Source organism: Taudactylus pleione, unplaced genomic scaffold, assembly GCF_031769625.1.
Source record: "Taudactylus pleione unplaced genomic scaffold, aTauple2 ptg000532l, whole genome shotgun sequence".
NCBI classification, from domain to species: Eukaryota; Metazoa; Chordata; class Amphibia; order Anura; family Myobatrachidae; genus Taudactylus; species Taudactylus pleione.
This window is the reverse complement of record NW_028284934.1, coordinates 816,916-841,500: the sequence shown is the minus strand read 5'-3', so window position 1 is coordinate 841,500 and position 24,585 is coordinate 816,916. Positions and strand designations below refer to the sequence as shown.

Sequence of the window (24,585 nt, the reverse complement as noted above, 5' to 3'; positions counted from 1 at the left end):
TTGTTCATTTCTATTTTATTCCAGTATAGATTTGGCTTTATTATATTTATCATTGCACTTTATTTATTTTCCAGCACCACCCTCCGTGCGGCGGATGTGCAGTCAGCCGCTTCAGTGTAGTAGATGGTTTCCACGGAGCCCCGTTGTTTGGTGACGTCACCCGGCAGGCGACCTCTGAAACACGGAGGCGGGTGGTTGGACACGACACTTCATTTGTCAATATTCTAGATTTAAGGTAAGCACTTTTCATGTTTGTCACACCTTGATGAAAAGGCCGTAGGGGGCCTTGAAACGTCGATTCATGTTTGATTAAACACCTTATTTGGATTTATCAAGTCCGGACAAGTGCCGCCTGCTTCTTGCATATGGGAGCGTCATCCATGAGAATATATAGAATAGAGTGTGTATGTATGTATATATATGTATATATATATATATATATATACATATATATATATATATATATATATATATATATATATATATATAGGGAATGGGTATGAAATACCGCCCGCGGCAGCCCGACAGGAGCAGATTGCGATGCAGCGGAAGCCCGACAGCGCTGGAAATCCCGATCGTGGATAGGTAAGTATCCACTAACCTAACCCCCCTAACCCTAACCCTCCTTAGGGGTGCCTAACCCTAACTTCCCCCCTCTAAGTGCCTAACCATAACCACCCCCTTCCCCGCTACCTAAACCTAAGTCCCCCCCGGGGGTGCCTAACCCTAACCCTCCCCCCCCCCTAGCCTAACCCTAACCCTCCCGGGGGGGTGCCAACCCTAAGTCCCCCCCGGGAGCCCTAAACCTAACCCTCCCCCCCCCGCGGCTCGCGGCGCCCGGCATCACTACGATCGTGATGCCGGGCACCGGTCTCCCGGCGTCGGGGAAATGCGGGCGTCTACATCTAGATGCCCGGCATTTCACCCTTGCCGGGCTAAGACAGTCGGGAAGCCGGCTGCCGGTATATAGGCAGTCGGCTTCCATATAAATATATATATAGATAGAGAAAAAATTAGGGGTGCACTCAGTCTTCTTAAATGCTTTTCTTTATTCAAATAAATGAAAATAACAGCAATTGCTGGATCAACGTTTCGGTCCTATACCTGGACCTTTGTCAGGTATAGGACCGATCTTGACAAATCTTGACAAAGGTCCAGGTATAGGACCGAAACGTTGATCCTGCAATTGCTGTTATTTTTATCTATTTGAATAAAGAAAAGCATTTAAGAAGACTGGTGAGTGCAACCCTAATTTTTTCTATTTTATGGATATGACCCTGATGGGTCATTTATGGGTTGATCACCCCAGCAGTGGTATGCCTTAAGACGTGAGTCTCTACACACACATATATATACACATATATACACACACACACACAGGTTGAGTCTCCCATATCCAAATATTCCGTAATGCGGAATTTTTTTGGCTTGATTAAGAAAATTAAACCTTTGATTTTTGATGGTTCAATGTACATAAACTTTGTCTAAGGCACAAATTATTACAACTATTGTATAAAATGACCCTCAGGCTGTGTGTATAGGGTGAATATGAAACATAAATGAATTTCATTTCTGTACACAAACTTTGTTTGAGCCACAAAGTTATTGAAAATGTTGGTTAAAATTACCTGTAGGCTGTGTATATAACACATAAATGCATTGTGTGTGTATATTTGGGTCCCATTCTCAAGATATTTCATTATGATATGCAAATATTCCAAAATACGGAATATTCAATTATCCAAAATACTCCTGGTCCCAAGCATTTTGGATATCGGAGACTCAACATGTATGTATGTATGTATGTCTGTATGTCTGTATGTCTGTATGTGCCAGCTGTGACGTTCTGTTAGCTAGTTGGGGCAGGGTGACTAACTAATACCAACAATTCTCTTTTCCGACAATCTTGATAATGAAAAAATATTTACCAAATAACAACAATGTAATACATTTGAATAATATGTACTCCATGTGTCCAATTCTCAATCTGCATGTGTCAGTGTGTACTTTGACATGCTCTTGTTGGTGGGTAAGGGGCTTGAGGGAGGCATAAGCACATGGATGCAGGCACTTGCAGTAAATTAAAGTACATACAGCTTCTGCATGGCTCAAGCGGGTATGGGGATATTGGAAAAGGCTCAAAAACATAATTGTTTAACTAGTATGGTTTGCCCCACTGACAAAAGATTAGATACATGTTCCCGTAACAGTTATTTTACAGTAACATGAGTGAGCAAGAGCAATATAAAGCATTTCATACATTTTCTGGCAACGAATCGGAAACGTTGGTAATGTCCTCTCCAGATAAATCAATCTGAACCAATATATCCAGGCCGATCTTATATGCCCACCCACATCATATCAATGTGGAGCAGTGAATTTTTTTTATTTTAACTTCCTCACTTCAAATAAAATTAGTAGTGAAAAATCAACCTAAAAAATAATAATAATCAAAAAAAAAACTAAAAAAAAAAAAAAACACACACACACAAAGCTAAACCGTCATGATACTTTCTTAACAGATGTTCATTAACAACACAAAGAGCAAGGGGAATTGTCTGTTCTCAAGTCCAAACCATCTGTTGGGTGTTCATCAATAGTAATTTTTTTTCGTTGGAGGAGGTTAGAGGGTTATTAACTGATAGGAAAAATCACATCTCTGATTCAGATGCTAAAGTCACCCCCCTTACTGAACAAAGTTTGCATAATTCTCCTGCAGGCAACTACACAGCTGCCCACATTTGTTTCGAAACAACGTATAGTAAAACAATAAATGTACTACAGGTTGAGTCTCCCATATCCAAATATTCCAAAATACGGAATACTCTGAAATAAGGAATAATTTTGTCATGACTAAGATAATGAAACCTTTGATTTTTGTTGGTTCAATGTACACAAACTTTGTCTAGGGCACAAATTATTAAAAATATTGTATATAATTGCCTTCAGGCTGTGTGTATAAGGTGTATATGAAACAAATGAATTTCATGTATATACACAAACTTTTCTTGAGCCACAAAATTATTGAAAATATTGTATAAAATTTCCTGCAGGCTGTGTGTACAAGGTGTATGTAACACAAATGCATTCTGTGTGTATATTGGGGTCCCATTCCCAAGATATTTCATTATGATATGCAAATATTCCAAAATACAAAATATTCCATTATCCAAAATACCCCTGGTCCCAAGCATTTTGGATATGGGAGACTCAACCTGTACTATATTCAATTGTGTAATCGCAGCGACACCGGCACCAGAGAGGACTCTATGGCATTAAAATTGCTCATTTTGGCCAACACAACTGCTTTAATAAGTACCTTCTCAAATAGAAAACAGGATTTTGGTACTTACCGATAAATCCCTTTTTCCGATTCCATAGGGGACACTGGAGAGCATAGACAGTGGGGGTATAGACGGTGCTGAGAGAGAGCTTGGCACTTTAAATATTAAAGTAGTGTGACTAGCTCCTCCCCCTCTATACCCCCCCTCCAAGCATCAGTCTTAGAAAACTGTGCCCTAGGAGAGCTGAGAAAAAACAAACCGAAAGGGGGAGGTCGAAGCAAGTACACAGAACACAGGAAAAGGTTGAAAAATAGTATCACAACCAGAGACCTCAAATTATTGTCCGACAGACACAACAGAAAAAGACCCCAGCCCTGGCAGGAAGGAACAGTGCAGGGAGGGCGTCCAGTGTCCCCTATGGAATCGGAGAAAGGAATTTTATCGGTAAGTACCAACATCCTGTTTTCTCCTTCATCCACTAGGGGACACTGGAGAGCATAGACAGTGGGGACGTCCCAGAGCTCCCATAACGGGCGGGAAGCGCTGAGAACCCTGCCAAACAGAACGTCCGTCCTGCGTTGCAGAGGCCACAAACATGTCAAATCTTATAAGAAAAAAGAATAAGAAATGTTGGCCAGACCAAGTAGCTGCACGGCAAAATAACTCCAAGGAAAAACCCTGTGAACAGACACCCTCGAGGAATCTACGGAGCGAGAGGCAGAGCAATAGGAAAACGTAGGCTCCCTAGAAGAAGCCATATACACCTGATAGGCAGACAAATCCAGGGGGCCAGTGACTGATTTGAAGCTGGCCAACCAGTATGAACAGCATCCTACAAAACAAATAAGAGTTTGTTTTACATATGGCTGCAGGCCCTACCACATAAAAACGAAGAGTCTTAACAACAGCCAAGGATCCCGACAAAGGAGTGTCATGGAAGAATCGGTACCACAAGAAGTTGGTTAACGTGGAAAGCTGAAACCTCCCTTGCGAAAGAAAATTAATTCTTGTACGGAGTACTGCTCTATCCTCCTAAAATATCGACTACAGGATAGGAGGACAGAATAGAGCAACCAGATCCGACACCCTCCTGGCTGATGCCAGTGTGAGAAGAAGCGTAAACTTCCATGAAAGTTATTTGAACTCCACCAATTACAAAAAAGGTGTAAGAAAGAAAATCTGAGATCCAAATCCCCTGTAGCCACAGGAGGAACAAAGGGTGGTTGTAACCGAGGTACACAAAGTAGAAAAATCTTTACCTCTGGTATGCAAGACCAACGTCTTCTGGAAAAAAACCTTCAGAGCTGAAATTTGAACCGTCAGCGAACCCAACCGCAGATTAGCTGTGCTTGCAGAAAAAAAAAGAAATCCGGCAAGGGTGAATTCTTTAGGAGGAGCTTCGCTACGTTCACGCCCAGAAACATAAGATCTCCAATTACGGTGGTAATGGGTAGAAGTAAGTTCTTACCTAGCTCTAAGTATAGTAGGGCTAATCCTGGATGGGATCTCCCTTCATCTCAAAATAGCCATTTTAACAGCCTCACAATCAAACGCAGCCGCTTGAAGTCTGGATAGACGAAAGGACCTTGTAGTATGAGATTGTCTCTCAGAGGCAGTGGCCACAGATTGTTGATCAGCAGAAGTTGAAGACTGGAATATCAAGCTCTGCCAGGCCAATATGGAGCCACCAATAGAACCTTGATCTACTCCCTTATGATGCAATGTAGAATCCGAGGGAGAATAGGAAACTTGAGAAAACAGATAAACAAAATTGAACCACCACAGTGTAGACAATGCGTCCACTGCCACTGGGTCTCTCTTCCTAGAGCTGTAGGAAGTCAGTAGATGTCGTCGGCTGGAAGCCATGAGGTAGACCTGGGAAGACCCCACCAGTGGTGACAACCCTGCGGGAGTAGTGCTGCTTCCTGCCAGATGAGTTATTCTATTTGCTACGCCTGGAAAGAAGATAGCTAATATTGCCATTGCAATCCTTTCTGCCCAAGTTAGAAACCGGCTCATTGCTATAAAAGCCGCACGACGTCTGAAGCCGCCGTGGTTAATGTACGCCAGTGACTTGGCAATGACCAACTAGACCCAGACTACTCGACTCCTCAACAGGAGGTCTGCTGTCTGAATAGCGTAGAACACAGCCATCAATTCCAATCTGTTTATTAGCAGATTCGTTTCCAGTGATATCCAGCGGCCGCAGGAATGCTGCTCTTGAATGACCACTTCACATGCTCTCAGACTCGCGTCTGTGAAAAGAGTCCCATCCCACACTCCGAATGTTTCCATCCAGTAGAAGTATCGAGTTCAACCAGCAGAGAAGGGTTATCAGAGTTCTGGGACTTAACTTTACCCGATGGTGAAGGAAATGATGGGATCCTGTTCACAGAGACCAGGACTAGCCAAAAAACCATGGGGAGAAATAATCCGCATGGAAAAAGCCTCCGACACCCTGACCATTTTTCCCCCCGGAGTTGAATGCAAACATGCACCGATACCAGATGGTGACAAAGGACTGTCCTCAGTTTCCTGAAAGGAAATTGCTTTTACCAGATGAAGGAAAACTTTCTGACATAAGGTGTCCATGATCATATCTTGAAACAGAAGCCTCTGCGTTGAAGCCTATGAGACTTGGAAAATTCCGCAACAACCCCAACGAAGATACGGGAGTCATTGAGACGTTCTGCAGTATTGGGCCTGGAATGGGCTGAAAGCAGAAGATCGTCCAGGAAAGGGATAATAGTAATACTGTTTCCGAAGGAGAGTCGTCATCAATGTCCTGAGCTATGTGAATAACGTGAGGACTGATGATAAGCAGAAGAGTAATTCTGGAAATGAGAGATCCTAAATACGAATCTCAGAAACGTCTGGTGAGGCAGATCGCAATCCGAAATTGAAGGGACTATTCCCCGATTTGAAATCCTTAGGAATCGATTGAGATTCTACCTCTTCAGAGTAAGGTCTGACCAATCCGAAAAGCTTCGAAACTACGAACAGACTGGAATAAAAACTCTTTCCGGAGTGATGTCTGGAAACCGGGACCACCACTCTCAAGGATAAAAGGTAGTGTATAGTCTGCTGAAAAACAATACTCTTGACGTTGGAAACAGGCAAACCTGTAAAAAAAAAAAAAAAAAAAACAGCAAGGTAGAGAAGAATATTAAAAAGTCAAGCTTGTATCCTTAGTTATGAGACTCCGGACCCAAACATCCGTACAAGATACCGTCCATACTACTCTGAAGTCCTGAAGACTCGCGCCCACTTGGGTTCCCCCAGTGAAAGGAAAACCTATCCTGTTCTAGGCTTAATAGTGGACCAAACCTCATGTTGAGTAGATGTAGATGCGGCTCTGCCCCGATATATGGAACACGGGAAGTAGATGGTCCTAAAGAACCGAAACAGGGGTCTAAATAAGAACCTCTAGGGAAAGGAGCCGCAGACAGAATATAAGAGGATCTACCTCCATCTCTTTAGATTCACTGCAAGAAAAACACTATCCGCGAATGGAAGCGTTTTACAGCTTCCTTGATACTGCACTCACCTTTATGCAGATTACAATGGACAGGCTACAGTATGACACCTGCTTCTGTACAAATGGACTTGAGAGAATACGTCCAATGTCTTTAAAAAGACATGTCCCCAGGAACCGGTAGTGTAGAGTTCTTAAATAGCCATGAAACCGATGTGTCTACTGAACTGGGATTCCAAGATATATTGCTATGCATGAAAAAGAGAAAAAAGATAACCACCGGGACATCCGAAATTTGTCCGGATGTACCCAAGCTGACAGAGGAACATAATCCTGTTGTCTTAAACTGGAAATGCGATAGCATGTACTTTGTTTCTTTTTAGAAAGAAATACTGTGGGGCAGGACTGGAGTCCTTGACCTGAATCTGCAATGCTGGCGGATTGCATAAAATAAAACCTTTATTCCATCTGAGAATGGTGGTACGGTTAAGAGCCATAGTATTGTGACCTGGAAACTCCTCTCTTTCCAAGAAGCCTCCAGCACACCAGAGAGAAGCTATTGTGTAAGCCACAGCGTTCTACACTCCCTGTAAGTTATAAATGTTATGCTGACGGAATAAGCTCTATAACAGAAGCTTATTTCTTATACCATCAACCAATAATGCCTATGCGGTGGACACTGTGCTTGGGGCGGGTCTCAAACCCATGTATGTGGCATCCAGACAGGGACTAAAGGCACAATCCACTGTACCGGTCTGTAATCTGCGCCATGAAGACAGCAATTCTGACATCCTTGATTTATTGTCTAGGATGCAATATTTTACAGAGAGAACATACAAACTCCCCACAGCCAGAGCAGGTCATTGATCAGAGCCGAGACTCAGCAATGCCAACCACCACACCATCTGCGCTACACAATAGGGAATAAGTTGATTGCCCCTCTGTAAACTAATTAATTTGCACAGTGTTTGTAGGTAGCTAATCATAGAGACACCGTAGAGCCTCATGATACATACAGACCACACACACACACACACACACACACACACACACGTAATGAATAAAGGTCAACAGAAGAAACTGGGATACAGAGACAGGAGAGCTACACTTGCCCCAATAGCGCTCCTAGCAGTGCCAGGAAACGCTAGCCATAAAAATGAGTAATTATAGATACTTATCTCTCCTGACCAGCCTAAACCCTGTACTCACAGTATAGGGTAGGCTTACCAGTTTCAAGCGGCAGCTTTGTTACATGCAGCAGACAAATATGCAATGGCCGCCAGCACACTTCCAGGGAAGCGCTGTGGCCGCTGTGAGGAAGGAGCAGGACTCTGGAGATAAGCTCCGCCTCCCTGCATTGGCACTTAACTATAAGCGCGCTATTTATATATCTATATATGCTCAAAACTGTATGAGCCTGTATACATTCTCCTTGTGAGAATTGAACTGAGGGTGTAGCACACTGGTACTTCGAGTGCTGAGAAGCACAATGCTGTCTGCCGTGTGGCTGCTCCGCTATTTGGTCAGCTGCTGTATACCGCCCTTTAATAAATAAACCTGGCTTCCCCGCTAGTCGAGGAGCCAGGAAATACTCACAGTTGCTGCTCACTGCCGGCGGCGGTATAGACTAATGGGGGACCCAATGCGCGCTGCACGCAGCGGCATGCGGTATCCCCTAAATGGAGACGAGGTCTCAACAGTCGGAGACCCCAGGCTAAGTGCATGCACTTGGGAGCGGGTCCCCACCGGCAGCTCCATCGACGCAGACAGGCAGTGCAGCTACTGCCTGTCTGTCCTCTTGTCTTCTTTAATATTTAAAGTGCCAAGCTCTCTCTCAGCACCGTCTATACCCCCACTGTCTATGCTCTCCAGTGTCCCCTAGTGGATGAAGGAGAAAGACAGCAATATTCAGTCAATTTGGACTCCTACCTTATAGTAGGCAAAGCTCCCATGAAAGAACTTTTCCAGCGGAAGCCTTGTGTAATGGACGGGAGTTATAGAAATAGGACACCCACTTGGACTGGCCGCAGCTACTGTCCAATCAGGTACAACATTCATGACAAATGATGTGGCAAGGTTAAATTACATCTTTTAGAGCAAGCAAAGGCAATCCTTGCTACTAGTGCAATCAGGTGACACTTGAGGTTGTTGCGAGTCCCTTTCTTACTATGTGTACCAGACAGAGGAGACCTTCTTGGCATGCTACAGTCTCTCCACACAAAGAACCCAAGCAATATCTGCATACTCTGGTGAGTGAACCCTGCCACATTTAGTGTTGCTCACAGTCAAATAACAGTGCAAACTTTTTTTTAAAACAGGTCTCTATCTCCACACTACAAATGATCAACCTAACCTAAGCAAACTAGCTTAAAAAAAAAAAAAAAAAACAGTGATTTAGTACCCATCTATTACTTTTGGGAATGTTTGCATATGTTGAAATGGTAGTGGTACGCCAGAATTTTTGATTGTAATGTGAATGTTTGGCATCCAAAGAGAAAAAAACATTGCCTACACCCAGGCTGGGACTAGGCCACCGGGGAGTTGGTAAATCCTCAGTGGACCCTCCTGCTTTGTAACTGTGCCCACTTTAACTGGGGGGGCGAGGCTATGCAGTGGCAGACTTGTTCTATGGGCAGGGCCACGATAAGGTGTTAAGGGCACTGGGCAACATATTGTATTGGGCACGAAATGACAAGGAAGCCCCAGACCTCATCACCGGCAGTAGCAAGGCCCCCCCTCCTCAGCTCTGGCAGCAGTGGGCCACTCCCGTCCTCAGTGGCAGCAACTTTAGGACCCCATCATCAGTGCTGGCAATAGCAGCAGGCCCTGTGCATCCTCAGTGTCTGCAGCAGCGGGCCACCCCGCGTCGATCACGCTGACAGTAGCAGGCCCCCCCTGCGTCCTCAGCAGCATCGCCCCCCGCTTCCTCAGCGCCAGCAGCATCAAGCTCCCCCATCCTCAACAATGGTAGAAGCGCCCTCCCCCCACCACTGCAATCATCGGCGGCAGCAGCAGGTACTGCAGAATGAGCAGTGGGCTGATCCGTAGGTGTTACAGTCAGACTGGGAACCTCTCTAGCCAGGAACTGTATTTGAGGCTCTGACCCCTACACCCTATTGATCCCTGCAAATTTCTCATACACAACCTCTACACTCCAGCAGCAGTGGGCCCCCCTATCATCAGCGACAGAGCAGGGGGTGGGACCTAATCTCTCTGAGGGACCCCCAGACCAGCTGTACTTCCTCCTCATGACCCCACCCCTAGCTCTAATCCTTCCATTTACCAGCAGTGCTTCTGCCCCTTGACCAGCTGTCCCTCTACCAGTCTACCTCGGCTGCCCTTGGCCCCTCTCACTGGCTGTCCCTTTGTCCCCTTCCCCACCTGCCCCTCTGCCACGCTGTCATTTGTCCTCTTTTCCATCTGTGCCTCTGGGGCCTATTCATAATTGTATTAAACCTCGCTTTCAATCTCGTATTCAACCTTGCTGTGGGGATACTTAACACCGGAGCTGCGGGGGACAGCTGCTCCAAAAAGCAGCTGTCCCCACAATTAGTAACATTGCTATAGAAGTAGCAGTGTTACTCACCTCCCCCCTGCGGCCGGCTTCTGTGCATGTGTGACCTGAGGTTACACATGCGCAAAGCATATCAGCTGGTCCTAACAGACCCCTGATGATGAATGGCCAGTTACCTTAAATATGCCGAAACGAGCGTTTCCGCATGGTGAACGAGCCATTTTAGTTATGATCAATATGCCCCTCTGTCCCCCTACACATCAGACTAAATTGGGCATAGTGCTGTCTGAGAATGTATAATATTAAGTTTCTTTTGTGGAATGGCCACGTCCCCGCCGTTAATGACCGTACCTACCCAGTGGTTGGTCACACCCCTTCAGCGGGCCCCTGCCTCTGCATTTCCCTGGGGGGCCCTTAATGCCCCAGTCCGACACTGCCTACACCAGCTTTAGAGTTTCAGTGCTAGAACGTCTTTCTATAGACAGCAAGAAATAACTATATATTACAAAGCAATGAGTGATTTTTAATTACATGGACAGAACTGCAATAATGAATCTGGTGTTTCTGGCAAAGAAAGTTTTTATCCATTTTAAAATACAAACTACCATTTATAAGTTGTAGCAGAACCAAGTAGAGGGGGTGATGATAAAATTAGTAGTGAATAATAATAAAATATATAATGTACAAGTGAGAAAGCCTTTATGAATAGTGATCACAACTTAACTCTGTGTTGAGTTTCAATAAAACATTTTGTAAGGGAGCTACAAAAACTATGGAGCTTCTATGTGGCTTTGAGGCTGACTTCTGCTCGCAGCCTGTGGAGGTGTAAGCAGAGATCAGCCTATCACAATACCAGAGAGCTATACAATAACAGAGCTCTCCTTTTAAAACTTTGTAAGATAAATATAAAAAAAGCACCCAATGTGGCTAAATAAGCAATGTAAAGATGTAATGTACAGTGCGCTGAAGTGCCTATTAACTTTTTCACTCAGCATTATGGAAATATAAGGTATGTAGCAAAAATAACATTTGCTTAGCAAGAACAGAAGCTGAAAAACTGAATGCAAAAGACTGCATGATTAATGCCCAAATGTTTTCCAGGGGATGCAGTCAGTGCACACAATCCCAGCACCGGTAAGAATCCTGGCTCCAGAATCCTGACAGTGAGTACTAGAGTTAGAGGTTATAGGGTTAAGCACTAGGTGGAGATTTAGTGTCAGGCAGCGGGAGAGGATGGTTAGGGTCAGGCTGCCCAGGGGGAAGGAAGGGGGGGGGGGGGGTGTACATTTAGGGAAAGTGATAGAACACTTACCTGCATGGATTTCCACTGTCAGGATTATGATGTAGGGATTCTGACCTCCAGCATTATCAGTGCCAGGATCGCGAATCCAACCAGTTTTTTTAGTGTATAAAGAGCAAGAAAAAAATAAAAATAAAACTTTGAATACTGTGCCGGTAAATTAGAAAGTTGGAAAAAATAACTGTACAAGATAGAGGAGAATTTGATCTATTAAATATGGTTTTTATATTTGTATTTACATTGAAGGAAAAATATTATGCATCAAAAATCTACATACGCTTTTAAATTTGATCCTGTGTAACACAAAAGGTGGTGCATGAACAGTATGTCTAAACTAGAATAAGAGATAAAGCAGCTAAGTGACATAACATCAACCCACATGTGCTATAAAGCTATGTACACACTAAATAATTATCAGCCAATACTCAGGATATCTGGTAGATATTTCTGTAGTGTGGTGGCATGATGGTTTTGGCCAAATGCTGATAAAACAGCCCAAAAACGCTCAGTTTCCATTATCCAATCGTTCAAACCTGTCAAAAGAGGACGTCCACAATGTGATCATATTGTGTAGTGTGTCGGGATTCATGAAAGGCTGACCCTATTTTTTCCAATAATAATGTTTACCGCATCATCCTTGTGGGTGGATATATGAAAATTATCAGTGCTTGTGCCTAAAAATATGCAGGATTTTTTTTTTTTTTTTCATTTAATTGTTTAGTGTGTATTGCTGATATCGAGAGCTGATATCGCTGGTTTGATCGAAAAATTGCTCTGGTGAATAGCTAAACAAAACAAGTTTGATAATAAATATCACCTATTGCCTATATTATAACCAGGGTATTAGCGGAACGCAAAGGCGATCCCTTTAAAATAAATAGAGTAATTCAGCGTTAATCATTAACAAAGACAACATAACGTGATGTGTAAAGTGTCAGCAGGAATGGAAATGTAGTGGAACTAGATTACTTTATTACAATGTACTATCGCTCACTACTTTTTTCCATTTTCCCTTTTTTCCCCTTCTGCTGTATCCTTTCCCCTTTGTTTTGTAAAAGTTAAAAACAAAAATAATTTCAAAATAATCAAAATAACGAAAATTAAACTGGTGAGTCTGACTTTTGCCATGGGGAAATTATGTGAACAAATTCCAACTGATTTGATTCTGAAATCTATTGTTGAAATTGGATATTTAAAGAGCAATTGATGTGATATAATTGGAACTTGGTCCAATACTTAAAATGACAGTACTAAATATAAGGGGAAAAGTATACACATGGGGGACAGAACTTTTTGCTAGATAAAAGACAATTGGTATATGGATATAAATGGAACATATTCAGATAGGATTTAAATTATTAGTGGCGTTTCACAGACAAGAGCAGTTTCTAATAAAAATGAATCCAAGGGATTTTTAATCAAACTGGCTCAAGAAATTATGAGAAGAGCCATGGGAATTGCATCTCACTAAACAGCCTGATTTCCATTATGTTATTTAGAGCTCTCAACTGATGTTTATTACACAGCACTATGCGATATTCATTAAAGATGCTGCCCCAAATACATTGGAGACCAATGTAATGTTCCTTATAGAATGCACACATAACTTCAATGTTCTTTGTATATTGGACAGCCTACTTATTACCTACATATTACTCATCTTTGTATGATAGGCAACAGACAGGTGGCACAGATCTAACAATGACGAATACAAAATGCAGGCTGGGGGGGGACCAGTGATGTTGACAGCCTGACTAATTACAGGTTCCAGGTGTAATGCAGCCAATGACAATGCTGCCTGGCTGCTATAGTCTAATGAAGTCAAGCAGCCAATAAGTGCATCTTTAGGTTTAGCAAAGTCCTTTCTTTGAACTAATACAATTAGCAGGCTGGGAGACTCTCGGCGGGCGCGGCTACCGCGATCTGAGCTCTCAGCTCTGATCAGGCAGCTCAAACAGGCTGGGGAGCAGAGACAGTCAAGTGAGGGCAGCGGGTAACAACAAAAATGGCCACTGGAGGAGGGCTGATGCGTATGCCCAGCCGCAGCAGTTCCTCCTCCCATGGGCCTTTGCGGAGTCAAGCAGGCAAAGCGCCTGCACCAACTCCTCTCCCTGCAGCCTGCCAGTGCCAGCCACCCCCCCAAAGCGCTGCTCTGGGTGGACGCAGTGCACAGTCTGTCAGCCAAGTGATGGGTGCTGTGTTTGGAGAGAGGTGCTTACTGAGGGATGCTGTGCTGGGAGAGGGATGATGGGTGCTCTGCTGGATGAAGGCTGCTGTGCGAGATGTGATGAGGGGTGCTGTGTTGGGAAAGGGATGGTGGGTGCTGGTAGAGGGGTGCTGTGTTGGCAGAGGGTTGCAGGATGAACTGTGCTGTGCTGGGCGGGGTGCTGGATGATGAGTGCTTTGCTGGAAGAGGGGAGCTGTGAGGGGAGAACAGTAGTGCTAATCTACATTAAATTAATTTATATTCAAATTGGTTGGGTTTGAAAATAAATTCTAAGGAATTAATTGGAGTGCAAATGTTCATATTAAATGCAACACTAAGCTTGGTGGTGGGATTATCTGCTAGGGGCACCAGACAAAATCTTGCCTAGGGCACTAAATTGGCAGTAAGATAATTGGGAGCTGCATCTTTTGATAGCCATTCTAATTATGGAAGAGCAGACTGGAAAATACTTCAGGACCATAACTAGAGCCTTTGCAATACAGAGGGTTTATTTAAAATAGCTAAAAATAATTCCTAGTAAATGCAAATATAGTGTAAATTTGCATTTGTTGATAAAGGTGACGACGTCTTAGTTTCAGCAAGCCAGGAAATAAAAGTTAATAAGAGGTGGTATCTGAAATTATTCACTTCAGGGTGCGCTCACATAGACATAAGGATACATATAATACAATAAAATATTTTATTGTATTATATGTATCCTTATGTCTATTAAAAATACACAGTATTAACATATAAAAAACATTTATAAATCTGCATCTAAAAGGCCATTCTCACATATTCATCATAATGGATCAATAATAGCATGTGTGAACAATCAAATGTCCACCTGTATAAATAAGTATATTGATCTCCTTTAAGGTTGTAATTATGTCCAAATAGAGCAATATTGCACTCGCGTCCCGTCAATGATTATGCTCCTTATTATGGGGTGTAAATGAGATTTCCAAAGCAAGTTTCAGCTGTTAAATGTCCACTCCAGTAATACCTGAAGTTTGCCAATCAACACTCTCTGCAGCCAACCAACAGGTGATTCAAGGTAGCTATTTCAAAGAGGGTGAAGATTTAGTGGTACAGTCTTTGTATATTTACCCAGCTCTCCTCTCCCTGATGTCTGTAGGGGCACTGCTGGTCCGAAATGCGACTGTTATCTTGTTATTGCAAAGGTGTAAAATCCCTTTCTCCGTATGGTTGCAGGGGGATAGATGTCTGTGTGTGCTCTCACCTCACACAGCAGGTTCCCGTTCTCACTGCAGAGCCACGGCTTGGGACAGGAGACAATGTTGTAATCCGGATATGTGAGAATATCAAATTCCTAACGCGTTTCCCCGTCACGTGACGGCTTCTTCAAGAGGGTGGTATAATAGGATCTCTATTGGGGCACCTTATATACCCCATCTAGTTAGTCTTAAACCAATGAGATCACTGATTAGTTAATTTTAACAGATGTATCCTGGAGTCATTCTTCCATTGGTGTTTTAACACTTCATTTGCATTGTAATGATAAATTCAGAGTTAAAATAAACAACTTCCTATTCAGTGTTTACAATACATAAAATATATCACTTATACAAGGTTGTTTAAAAAACATTACATTCATTATATTCCTAAAGACAGAGATGGGTCACTTCTATGAGAAACTGTTAAATACTCCAAATGTAACTAAAAGGCAGCTATGGTATAGCATAGCTCAATGGGCTAATGCTCCATAGCACAGTGTACCTTAGCTGCCTTTTAGTTACATTTGGAGTATTTAACAGTTTCTCATAGAAGTGACCCATCTCTGTCTTTAGGAATATAATGAATGTAATGTTTTTTAAACAACCTTGTATAAGTGATATATTTTATGTATTGTAAACACTGAATAGGAAGTTGTTTATTTTAACTCTGAATTTATCATTACAATGCAAATGAAGTGTTAAAACACCAATGGAAGAATGACTCCAGGATACATCTGTTTCAATTAACTAATCAGTGATCTCATTGGTTTAAGACTAACTAGATGGGGTATATATAAGGTGCCCCAATAGAGATCCTATTATACCACCCTCTTGAAGAAGCCGTCACGTGACGGGGAAACGCGTTAGGGATTTGATATTCTCACATATCCGGATTACAACATTGTCTCCTGTCCCAAGCCGTGGCTCTGCAGTGAGAACGGGAACCTGCTGTGTGAGGTGAGAGCACACACAGACATCTATCCCCCTGCAACCATACAGAGAAAGGGATTTTATACCTTTGCAATAACAAGATAACAGTCGCATTTCGGACCAGCAGTGCCCCTACAGACGTCAGGGAGAGGAGAGCTGGGTAAATATACAAAGACTGTACCACTAAATCTTCACCCTCTTTGAAATAGCTACCTTGAATCACTTGTTGGTTGGCTGCAGAGAGTGTTGATTGGCAAACTTCAGGTATTACTGGAGTGGACATTTAACAGCTGAAACTTGCTTTGGAAATCTCATTACTCCCCCCCTAATAAGGAGCATAATTATTGACGGGACGCGAGTGCAATATTGCTCTATTTGGACATAATTACAACCTTAAAGGAGATCAATATACTTGTTTATACAGGTGGACATTTGATTGTTCACACACGCTATTATTGATCCATTATGATGAATATGTGAGAATGGCCATTTAGATGCTGATTTATGTTTTTTTATATGTTAATACTGTGTATTTTTAATAAAATATTTTATTGTATTATATGTATCCTTATGTCTATGTGAGCGCACCCTGAGGTGAATAATTTCAGATACCACCTCTTATTAATTTGTATATTGTGAAGAAGTAATATCAGAGCTATTTATTGGGTAGCGACACTTTATACATTATTTACCAACAACTTTTATTTTATATTTAAAATAGCGCCTGGTGTTGTATGTTTATATATTTTTTTCTTAGGAAATAAAAGTTGATTTAATTGAAGATAAAAAAAAAGTAAACAAAAGGTTTAAAAACAGTATGCATAACATATAGGGTGAGTGGATGCTTTTGGCACCTTGAACTGAAGATGTATGAAAGTCAGATGATACTTTGTGACTGTGATGTCTCAGACCATGTGGCATGAGAGAAAACTTAGGCCCTTCTAACCAGAGCATATAGGAACCATATTAACCAGCATAGACAGCAAACTCTTGTTTGTACCTCGTAACATAAGTACATTAGCATCTCATGTGACAGTATGTGGTCAGGTGGTCGACATTGATGAGGTCACCAATCCCGAAGAAAACCCTTTCATACATCTACATGGGGTGGTTTGATAGAGAAACAACGACCAATCCTCCGGTAAGCATTGATGCTTAATTACCGTATATACGTCGACCAGAATATAAGCTGAGGCACCTAATTTTACCACAAAAAACTGGGAAAACTTATTGACTCGCGTATAAGCCTAGAGTGGGAAATGCAGCAGCTACTGGTAAATTTCAAAAATAAAAATAGATACCAATAAAATTACATTAATTGAGGCATCAGTAGGTTAAATGTTTTTGAATATTTATTTCAAAGAAAAACAGTAAACTAGCTCTGTAAGTGGAAAAGAGAGTCAACAAAACCAATATGGTATCAACAATAACTGTAAAAGTACAAAAACCTTAGCTCAATCAGCAACCAAGCTAAAACGCAAGAGTTAAAATCCTTCAAACTGGATTCCTCCTCATCAGGATGTGCGCATTGCAACTAGTGAGGGCATCTCGGCTTCTCATCAGCACCTCTCGCCGCTAACTGCTCTGGTGCACGGTCCATGGGGGGGGGGGTTTGCGGGCGCCGCTCAGCTAGCTAACCCGGAAGCAGACAGAGCAAATGGCTCCACAGTGGAGGGCGGGGGTTTGCGGGCGCCGCTCACCCGGAAGCATACAGAGCAGAGCAGGTCACCAGCGCAGTGGAATCAGACAGGGCAGCGTACCCCGGGGATATCTCACACTGCTACCGCCGGCCACCTCTGGCAGGTAACTTTTCATTTTGGTCCTGGAGCATCACTCGAGTATAAGCAGAGGGGGGGCTTTTTCAGCAAAAAAAATGTGCTGAAAAACTCGGCTTATACTCGAGTATATACGGTATATGCTGGTCATTATGCACACCACTAAAAGACTTTGAGGCTGAAAAATTAACAAACAGAAACAATTAATCTTTTGTTGAGGCAAAATACATTAATATGCGGAAAAGCATTTTTGTAGTCTTGCTGCAATATCAATACTACGGATACTTAAAAAGCACTTTGAAATATCAGCCAATCAATACTATAGGAGACATGAGCCAAATAAAAATGCATATCCCACAATCATTACATTTTTTTAAAAACATACTTACATTGCCAAAAATATTCCATAGAAGTCTTACACTATAACCTGCTATTACATATAGAACATCTTGGTAGCAGAACAACAAAACTGAAATAAACAGGTCAGCAGTATAGTCAAGTTAGCTCCATGCAGGTTGGAAGCATATGTGAGCAGTGTGATGTGTTCACTCTAAATCAGCACTTGAATTATTAAGCTCCGTACACACAGAGTGATCAGACAACGATCAGATGTCGTTGTCTGATCGTCCTGAATGTTCGATATTGAACATCCACAGCACATGCACCAACCCCCAAACAACTATAACGACCCGCGATCGTCGATCGCGGGTTCCTATAGTAACCAGGCTAACCTGGTCGATATCGACCAGGTTGGCCTGCATGCACGGGCGATGGTCGATAACAACCATCTGTGCCTGCGCATCGACCATCGTTTGTGGGTTGGAAGGGCCCAAAACCAGGACGATATGAACGATATCGTTCTTATCGTCCTGTATTATCTGACCGTGTGTGCGCACCATAAGTCAGATAAATATAAAACAGAAAATAAAAAATATTGTGGATTATGGGGAAAATCACAGATGATCATTTGAAGCTGGTATACATTGTAACTTTGACCATTGAGAGATCACTATTTACACAGTACCTGCTTGCACATAGGCAGTATGCAAACCGATACCATGGTACTAGATTGCAGGCAGTGTACATAGAGCTTACATGTGTTGTGTGCCAAGCACTCACAGTTCCTAAATCTGGTTATCTGACGCAAAGGGAATAAAGAGAATGGTACACCTTAGGGGTGCATTTACTGTACATTGGAGCTCTGTCTATGGGAACTACTTTTTCACAGCTCAGTACCCATTTAATATAAAACCATCTAAAACACTCCATATTTAGACATGTTGGTGTAAATAAGGAAGATCACTTGCCCTAGGGATCAATATCCTTCAAGCAATCCGGTTGTATGGCATTGGTCCCAGACAATGTTTTAGTGCAGAGGATCATAACTTGTTTTACATGTACCCACTACTTAGGGCTCAATCCACTTAGCCGCGAAGGGTGTGAATTGCCGTTGCAACGAACCCGAATTCGCACAACTTTGCTCCGACCCCTATGGGGCAGCAAGCACTTTAGTGAGAGTTTAAGACGCTGTAAAGTGTGGCTAGTGCCACTGTGAATTGCACCCCTGAGATCATAGTGGCTAATTGGATTGACCCATTAGTTTTAAGATGTACTTCAATTTTATAGTAAACATATACTAATCAAAACAGGGAGCTGTGATAAAATGTAAACACTAGTTCTACTAAGCAAGGACATATCACCATCTGCTTCATGTTTGGTTACAGTATTATCATTCATAGTATACCAATTTTATCTATTTGATTGTACAGGACTAAGGAACAATGTGGTACTTTATAAGAAAACAATAATAGGTTTATTTTCCTTCGATTGATAGCAAAATGGTTTCCTTAATTATTCTTTAATAAAGTATGACATAGTGAACCGCTGTACTTACAGCCAAACATAAAAATCTGTACCTTTTGGACCGTTGCAATAACGCCCCTTTTGCCAAGTGTCCCTTACACCCATGGAATGCTGTCCAGTAACTCGGATCCGACATCCTAAAAAGACCGTTTGCTTATGGATGCTTGAGTTTAATTTTCCGTTTAAAGCTTTTACTTCATTATTTTGCAGAGTACTCCAGCAAGGCCAATATTCTTTCCAAATTGAAAACTCACAGTGGTGCTTTGCTCTGTGGGAACTGAAATACCCAATTAAGGGATCTACTTTGCCACATTAGAGTCCTTCTGATGAAACAACCCTCAAAGTGGACACAGTTTCTCTCTCCAAAATCAGAGTTTTTCATATCCATTGAATGGACATGAATAGAGAGCTTCTTTTTGTAACTCACACTGGGAAATGTAGACTGTATGCATTGGCATTGCAAACAGAAGATGAGTGTAAAGTGATCAGGGCATGCACCAAATGACACAGAACATAGAAGTAGGTCCTTCACAAGAAGCACAAGACTGCCAGCAGAAGAAAAGAGTGCTAAATATTTAAAGAACTTTAGAAGACTTTAAAGTTTGCATATATATTAGCAGTACACCTAGACATCAGCAGTAGCACTAGATAACACAGAGCAACATAAGATAGAACCAGTAAGGAATGGTCTATGGATAGGTACAAATGAAGTTCAGCAACCATCACTTTTCTACTTTGTGCAAATCAGCTGCCCCAAAGCCAATAGCATTTTACCAGTCTTGAGCCGAAGGCCAGATATTACACACGTCCCGTTGCATGTTACTCGTGCTGGCTCCAGTTTTACTGTCGCCCTAATGCCTGTACCTGGCAGAGTACTGTGTGGCACATAGCAGTTTAGCTGGCATCAGTAACAAGGGATGCACATGAATGCCACATATGCAACTGCCCCCAATTCTTCTGATAGCCGATAAAAGTGGCTCAGAGACGTCCCTGCTCTGGTCCCATTGTTTACATCACCTCCATTCCTTACACATAGGTCTTCACTGTATAAGTGTCCCAGTAAGCCGCCATTCTCCAGGGCCAGTTGCAAGAGGTGTGCGCGCTCTCATCCCCCGGAGCCCGACCCGACAACCGGCGAATTCGAAAGCCCGGATCTTGCCGGCCAACAGCAGCAGCACAACGAGGGTCTACAGCGGCAGGAAGCTGGGGCGGTGACGTAACGGGGGGCGGCATCTAGCTGCTGCTAACACTGTCAGTGCTGGAGGGAAGCAGCCTGATGCAGCCGGTGATGGGTGTTGAGTATGTGACTGTGAGATTTTGTATAGTAATAATGATAATGGTGGGTACACTAGTATAGCAACAGCTACGTGAATAATGGATCACTTGTCATGGACTTTCAAGATCTCTAACCTTATTTATATCACAAAATGTATTTGTTTCATAAGGTTCTTTTAATGTTGACTAGCAATACCGTACTTGGCAAAATTTTGGAATAAATAGGTCATCTACTGCAGGGCCGAAACGAAGATTTTTGTCACCCGGGGTAAGGCCATAATGTGGTGCCCCCCCCCCAAAAAAAAAATACATCATAGAGGACGAAAAAGGTGTGTGGTTTAGTGACACAGTAATGCACCTTATAACACATTATGCCACACATTAATAACCCTTATAACCAGAGCCATGAGTAGACTTTTGTTTGAAATGGGGACAAAACGCACCCGAAAAAGGGGCATGGTCTCATGGGGAAGGGCCAGGGAAAAATGGGGAGACCAGGAGATGCTGGGGATAAAATAAGAGGAAGCTACAAGTGAGAATGATTATAAACAGAAAATTAAAAGGCTCAAACAGCGCCCCCTGCCCTGTGGTGCCCTGTGCGGTGGCACTGGTTGCACTACCCTAACGGCCTTTCTTATAACACATTATGCCACGGTAATGCCTCTTTCAACACATTATACCTTCCAACATTCGGAGTCCCAGAGTTGGGATGTGCACGCGGCCGAAAATGGGGCCTGGCCTGATCGTAAAGGGGACGTGGTCTAATGACCCCCCCCCCCCGTTTACATCACTAATGGGGCATGCCCAGCAGCTCCGAGATGCTATGCTATGCAGAGCAGCGGTGTATGCTTCCCCCCCCACCGCGGGACATTGCGGCCCGAGGGTGGGACAGCAGGACAGTCCCAGAAAAACCAAACTGTCCCGTTGAATGCGGGACAGTTGGGATGTATGCATTATGCCACACAGTAATGTCCTTTATAACACATTATGCCACAGTAATGCCCCATATACATTATGCCACTGTACTGCCCACACATGCCACAGTAAGGTCCCTTTTACATTATCCCACAGTAAGTCCCCTTACACATTATTCCAGAGTAAGGGCTTTTTTAAATGAAGCCACAGTAAGGCCCCATCTCCCTTTTTTATCTGCCAGGGCCATGCGGTGGGTGAGCTCGGGGTGGCACGGGACGGGGCTGCCACACACTGGGGAACTGTCAGTACTGTTGTCATTGTAATGTGGTGCCGCTCGCAAACCAATTTTAGCTCACGGACCTACAGCCTCTGCTGATTGCCTGCCAGTCCGCGGGCACTGATTGGCTTGCGACCGACACCACATTAGACTGACGGTGTCTCTGTGCCTCTCAAGGCCGGGATGCAGCTCCAAACCCACAAGAGCAGCAACCTAGCCTCCCGGCAGTCTCTCCCGGCACCCACTCAAGTCTGGCACCCGGGTCACGGCACCCTTAGCCCCCCTAGTTGCGGCCCTGTCTACTGTTAGAACATGTGATGATGTTACAAAATAGGCGTCGAATAGTGGCAGCGATGGTGCAATTGTAACATCCCTTGCTATGGCATGTGGCCATCATAAGGTAACCACTGTTGGTTATTTGGTGCACATATGCTATGCAGTAAACGCTGGGATTTTACAAAAGGTGCTGTGCTTCTGACATCGCTTCCGAGTGTCTGCAGCTGCACTGAAGATACGCCCTATCTGTTGGCCATCGGAAGGAGACTTGTAATGGTTGTAAACTATCGCAATCCTGGCATCGAATGGAAAGCTATTTCCATCACACCGGGAACATCAATGGTTGCTAGCCTTTGGGCTTCAATGTCCATCCCTACATGGAGCCTGATTATGAGTCGCACGCACTGCCGATATCAGATGCAGTGGAGCCATGTTTTTTTTATACTGTGCATGCGTGTAAGTTGCCACGCACATGCGTTCGAATTGTTAGCACACAGGTGGCCTGATTCAGAGTTGTACGCTATTCTGATGTTCATCCAATTGATCACAGCTGCAATGCGCATAAGTGGTGATTGAACTGCAATTACAGTTGCAGTGAGGATTCATTTGCAAGTGATTGAAAGGAGACAAACGTTTTGTGGGAGGTAACAGGGAGTGACGGCTAAATGGAGGCATGTTCGGGGCATGTTTCCAGCTGTGCCTGCGATCCAGTATGCATATAACATGGCTTCGGTGTCTCAGACGCGGTGGCCATTCTTAGTGACCATAAATTCACTCAGAGAGTCGATGTTTGCTTAATATGAGTATGCAGTTGTGGACAGCTGCAATGGCTCTAGTGGACGTCTCAGTACAAGTCCCGGCCGCTGTTAGCATATTTTCGCAAATCCCGAGCTGCAAAAATTGCGGCAGCGATAGCGCACATCTGTAATTCAGGCCCCAGTGAGTCTGTGTCTGAAATGTATTACAATTGTATTGGGCGGTGACAGGGAGGAAGCTAATCAGACGAATGATGCTGCCTCTTATAGGAGTGCTGTGGGAGTTTCGTGGGTGTATTGCTGAAAGTGGTTGCATACAAAGAAGCGCCATTGCTCACATTGGAGATCATTCTCAGACAGAGAATCTACACCTTGTATATGGCTGGTGCAAGTTTTGATGCTGCGGCATTTGAACTTCTAAAGACGCCCAAAGTGGGTGTTCAATCTTTGCACATTCGAACACAGGGCCGTATACCAGGGAAGGGCGGCATTAGCACAAAGTCACAGATGCTACAGCGGCAAAAGATACGACATGGACACTTCTTCGTCTAACTCAGAATCAGTCCCATGATGTGTAATACTGCATACAGAGCACTACAACTCCCAACATGTCATGTTATTTACACACACACATGTGACCTCTTTTTTACCTGCTGCTAGCTCACATAGAGCTCACATAGAGCCAAAAGCACTCCTGGGCATGCGGCAGCGAGACCCTAACGCAGGGTCTCGTCGCAAGCCCGATGGTCGCGTTGGTCTTGACCATCGCGACCATCTTTTTGGCCGCTCGCATAAGCTGTGGGTGGTCACCCACAGCTATGCGAGCGGCCAGGAGGCCGCTCCATTTTTAGGTAGGAGGGCCCTGATTCAGAGCGAGCGCTCTGGTCAGAGCGTCCAGCTCTGAATCAGGCCCTGTGTTACTGCTATCATTTTATCCTGATGTATTGTTCATGCTAGCACCCTGCACCTGTAACAGCCTGTGCAGTTCCTCTTTCCTGCCTGCTCTGGTGTTTCTAGCACACTCACCAACAAACTTGTAATATACAGACCAGAGTGTACTAGAAGCACCAGAGCAGACAGCGACACCCGAGGGAGGAACTGCACATGTTGTGACAGGTGCAGGGTGCTGGAATGAACACTATGATGGTAATGTTTGCATATTTAACTATCTATACATAGAATAAAATAAAGTCCCTGGTAGGCGTCTGTCTGTCTGATCGGGCTAATTTTGAGAATCACTGGATAGAATTTTAAGCAGTTTTCACTATTCTATAGAGCATTTGTCGGCAAAGGTTTTGGTATATGAAACATTAATGTATGACAAAAGGGAACTTAGTGACGATTTTAGTGAAGCAAGTCAATGAAAAAACAAACGTCCGAGCGCTTTCTTATATGCAAATATAGCCTGTATAGTACTTTAATGTGTTTTGAATTTATACCCTGAGTGTATATAAGACTTAACTTTCCTGGATCTCATGCCATCTTTGATGGGCCAGTCCTAA

At 43.4% G+C, this 24,585-nt stretch overlaps 1 protein-coding gene across 3 annotated transcripts in view; it reads right to left on the bottom strand.

Moving 5' to 3' along the window:
• The window catches only part of MAST3 (microtubule associated serine/threonine kinase 3), a 254,091-nt gene that overhangs the window by 124,712 nt on the left and 104,794 nt on the right, over positions 1-24,585 (bottom strand). The window contains exon 1 of one of the 3 annotated variants that reach the window (XM_088450861.1): positions 20,616-20,771. The exons of the other annotated variants lie outside the window; for them this stretch is intronic. Within the exon in view, the coding sequence (XP_088306987.1) occupies positions 20,616-20,656 (41 nt within the window). The 5' untranslated portion in view covers positions 20,657-20,771. Of the gene's footprint in view, positions 1-20,615; positions 20,772-24,585 lie in introns of those variants that run through there. 3 annotated transcript variants of the gene reach the window in all.